This window comes from Thamnophis elegans, chromosome 4 (genome assembly GCF_009769535.1).
Source record: "Thamnophis elegans isolate rThaEle1 chromosome 4, rThaEle1.pri, whole genome shotgun sequence".
In the NCBI taxonomy this organism is placed as follows: domain Eukaryota; kingdom Metazoa; phylum Chordata; class Lepidosauria; order Squamata; family Colubridae; genus Thamnophis; species Thamnophis elegans.
Window position 1 is genome coordinate 117,181,639 of NC_045544.1, and position 4,072 is coordinate 117,185,710.

The window sequence follows — 4,072 nt, forward strand, 5'->3', positions numbered from 1 at the left end:
GGGGAAATCTGGAAGTTGAAGTCCACACATCTTTTTCAGTTGTCTCCTGAAAAAAAACAAACCACCTTTAAGACAACCATGACCTGGATGACTGAGAATCTCACCCATCTTAAAATTCCTGAAGTTGAGAAACACCCTTTAGACGAGCACATCTTCTGCAACCTACTACTACAGCAAGAGGAATAACCAAACTCAGCGGTACTATTACAGCCTCGACCAGGGCAAAAAAAAAAGCGAAAGGAGAGGATTTTTCACCAAGCCGGACTGGGAAAGTTCACCCGGCAACTTTAGCGCCCAAGGCTTGAGCACGACCGCGAGGGAAGTCAGGGCAGGCGGGCCTTCTTTGCGCCAAGAAAACCAGCCCAGCACCTCCTCTCAGGCGCCTCCGCCCGTTCACTCTCCGCAGGTGAAGGTCCCGCCGAGCGAAACCTCTAAGGAAGCTCGCCAGAATGCCGCCCCTCCGGCTCCCGAAAGAATAGCTCTCACTTCGGCCCTCGCCAAGAGCTCCGGCGGTCTCCTCAGCAGAGCGAGTCCCCGACCGCCGCCTCTAGCCAGTTGGGAGCCGGTGCAGGGCAAGGCGATGCTCCCCGGCGGTGGGCATCTATCGCGCCCTTACGCGCCTCTGACTGGCTGCCCGGCAGCAATTGGGCGATCACAACTCCGCGCTTCGGAGGAGGCGGTGGGGGGTGAGGGGAGCCGTCGGAGCCCCGTCGGAGCCCAGCAAAGCGCGCTGGAGCGCGGCGCCTGGGCTGGAAGCCACGCGGCTGCGAGGGCGGCGCGCTCCAACTTCCCTCGCCCAACCGGCCGGCTCGGCGCCCTTCCCCTCGCTCTGCGCCGCCCTGTGCGGGGTGTGTCCCGCCGGCGCCGGGTCCGCCTCTCGGGGGTTTAGGCGGGCTGCAACAGTGGCGCCCGCGAGCAAAGCGCCGGCCTCGGCAGGAGGAGAGACGCGTGGGGAGCTGCCGCCGCTGGGCTACCGCTCGCGCGCCATGCGGCGCAGGAGGCGCAGCTAGCGGCAGCGATCCGGAGCGAGGAGCGCAGTGAGCATGGCCGCGCCTGTCCTCCGCGCCGGGCTGCTGCTGCTGCTGCTGCGGGCGATCGCGGCGCTGCTCTGCCAGCTGGTGGTGGCCGGCTCGACGCTGGAACTGCTGGGCGGCGGCGGCGTTTACGAGGCGGAGCGTGGCCGGGGCGGGCGGTGCCAGGCCATCGAGATCCCCATGTGCCAGGGCATCGGCTACAACCTGACCCGCATGCCCAACCTGTTGGGCCACGAGCACCAGCGCGAGGCCGCGCTCAAGCTGGAAGAGTTCGCCCCGCTGGTGGCCTACGGCTGCCACGGCCACCTGCGCTTCTTCCTCTGCTCGCTCTATGCGCCCATGTGCACCGACCAGGTCTCCAGCAGCATCCCGGCCTGCCGGCCGATGTGCGAACAGGCACGTCAGCGCTGTGCACCCATCATGGAGCACTTCCACTTTGGTTGGCCTGACGCCCTGGACTGCTCTCGCTTGCCTACCAAGAATGACCCGCACGCCCTGTGCATGGAGGCACCCGAAAACGCCACCACGGCTGAGCCTCACCGAGGTCAGGGCATGCTACCCGTGGCCCCACGCCCTGCCCGACCTTCTGGGGATGGCCCCAGTGAGAGCCGACCGGGCAGCAGTGCTTCCTGTGAGAACTCCGACAAGTTCCAGTACGTCGCCAAGAGCCTGTCATGTGCACCCCGCTGCTCCCCTGGAGTTGATGTCTTCTGGTCACGGCAAGACAAGGACTTTGCTTTCATCTGGATGGCCGTCTGGGCCACACTCTGCTTCGTCTCCACTGCCTTCACTGTCCTTACCTTCCTCCTGGAGCCCCACCGCTTCCAATACCCTGAGCGGCCCATCATCTTCCTCTCCATGTGCTACAACGTCTATTCGGTGGCCTTCATCATCCGCTCGGTGGCCGGTGCTGAGAACATTGCCTGTGACCGGGAGAACGGGGAGCTGTACATCATCCAAGAGGGGCTGGAGAGCACTGGCTGCACCATTGTGTTCCTCATCCTGTACTACTTTGGCATGGCCAGCTCCCTCTGGTGGGTCATCTTGACTTTGACCTGGTTCCTGGCTGCCGGCAAGAAGTGGGGCCACGAAGCCATCGAGGCCCACAGCAGCTACTTCCACATGGCAGCCTGGGGGATCCCCGCTATGAAGACCATTGTCATCCTCACCATGCGGAAGGTGGCGGGGGATGAGCTCACTGGGCTCTGCTATGTGGGCAGCATGGACGTCAATGCCCTGACAGGGTTCATCCTCATCCCGCTCTCCTGCTACTTGGTCATCGGCACCTCCTTCATCCTGACGGGCTTTGTGGCTCTCTTCCACATCCGCAAAATCATGAAGACTGGCGGCACCAATACTGAGAAACTGGAGAAGCTCATGGTGAAGATCGGGGTCTTCTCCATCCTCTACACTGTCCCGGCCACCTGTGTCATCGTCTGTTACTTCTACGAACGTCTGAATATGGATTACTGGAACCTGCAGGCCTTGGAACACAGCTGCTTGCCTTTTCCAGGCCACCGAAGCGTGGACTGTTCCTTGGATGCCTCGGTGCCCACAATGGCGGTCTTCATGCTGAAGATTTTCATGTCCTTGGTGGTGGGCATCACCAGTGGCGTTTGGGTGTGGAGCTCCAAGACTCTGCAGACCTGGCAGAGCCTGTGCAACAGGAAACTGGGGGTGAGGACTAGGGGGAAACCATGTAGCGGAGTGACCTGCACCGGAGCGCACTGCCATTACAAAGCTCCGGCTGTTATGCTGCACATGACCAAGACGGACCCTTACCTGGACAACCCGACACACGTCTGAAGTTGGACCAGCCCTAGAGAGGCACCTCTGGACAGCAGAAGCATCAGGGAAAATACCGCAGTGTCGTGGGTCTGCCTAATGCCTAAGCAGGTTTCAGCAGACGGCATGGAGCTAAAGTGTGGGTTGGGTGGGGGCTGGAAGAGGAGGGAAGATTGCAAATGGGGCTGGGGAGAGGCATCGGCAGATTTGGAGGGCATCTTCACCGTACTTGCTTGGGACCCCCAAGAAATGCCCAGAAAAAGATTTGCTCTCTCCTTTCTCTCTCTCAGCCTCTTTCTCAAGTTTTTCCCCCCTTAGTGTTATGGTTTCGGTGCCTCTGTTTGCCAAAGTCCAGCAACTACTTTAAACGTTTTCTTTTGGGAGAGAGTTTGTCCAAAGTTATTTAATTCTGTAATTTATTTTTGTTTGTTTGTTTGGTTTTTTAAAGTAAATTCACTAGCTGAAAATAATAGAAGAGGAAAGAGACCCAATAAACTCTGGCTGTGTTATTTCAATGGAGGTTGGTGCTGTTTGCAGAAATTCAAGAGGCTTTGGAAACAGCTGTCACAAAAGAAGGGGAGCCAGGGAAGGGGAAAACATTCAGGCACAGCCGCTCTCCGTCTGAAAGTCTACGCAGGAGGGAGGGGGAGGGGAGGGAAGGAGAAAGGGGTGAGCCTCCCCCCTTTTCCGATATCCTGCAGGATGAGTTGGGGCTACAGAACTGCTTACTAGAGCCAAAACTGGCCTCCTGAAAGTCTCCTGCCCAGGGGTGGGGGGAGAGTTGGTTTCAAGCAAATGAAGCCAAGAGGCAGGAGGGCTCTCAACATATTTTTAGTCCAGCTGGAGAGTGACACAGCAGAGCGGGCCGTGCCAAGGCTATACAAGGCATCGCGCAACCAGCCCCCTCTTCACACCCCCACTCGCTTGCCAATATGCTGACCTTCAGCTCATTCTACGGTTGAAATCCAGGCAGGCAGCTGCTTGGGGACTTGGGAGCCTCTTGTGCGGTGACAGTCCTCTTTCTGTGGGTAAGGGTTTGACCAATCAAGCTTCTCTTTTGCCTGCTGGAGACTCGGGTACACGAGCCCTGACTTTTTACAAGGTCCGGAAGGCTGGAAATTATTATTCATGGATTAGGAAGGCAGGGAAAAGCATCGATCCAAAAAGCCGCCGTCTCTCCCAATGCTTCCCACCTGTGCAAAGCTCTGGGTGATCTCACTAAATTCTTCCTCTTTTGGGACGGGTAGAACGGA

General features: G+C 58.5%; 1 protein-coding gene across 1 annotated transcript; it reads left to right on the plus strand.

Moving 5' to 3' along the window:
- The first annotated feature begins 854 nt into the window (after window positions 1–854).
- FZD9 (frizzled class receptor 9) lies at window positions 855–3,339 on the plus strand. The gene has a single exon (XM_032216406.1). The coding sequence runs from the start codon at window positions 1,044–1,046 to the stop codon at window positions 2,838–2,840; it is 1,797 nt and encodes a 598-aa protein (XP_032072297.1). The 5' UTR covers window positions 855–1,043; the 3' UTR covers window positions 2,841–3,339.
- The last annotated feature ends 733 nt before the right edge of the window (window positions 3,340–4,072 follow it).

Bases quoted from the DNA above. Each gene is read 5' to 3' on its own strand.
- FZD9 (XM_032216406.1), top strand. From the start codon at position 1,044: ATGGCCGCGCCTGTCCTCCGCGCCGGGCTGCTGCTGCTGCTGCTGCGG.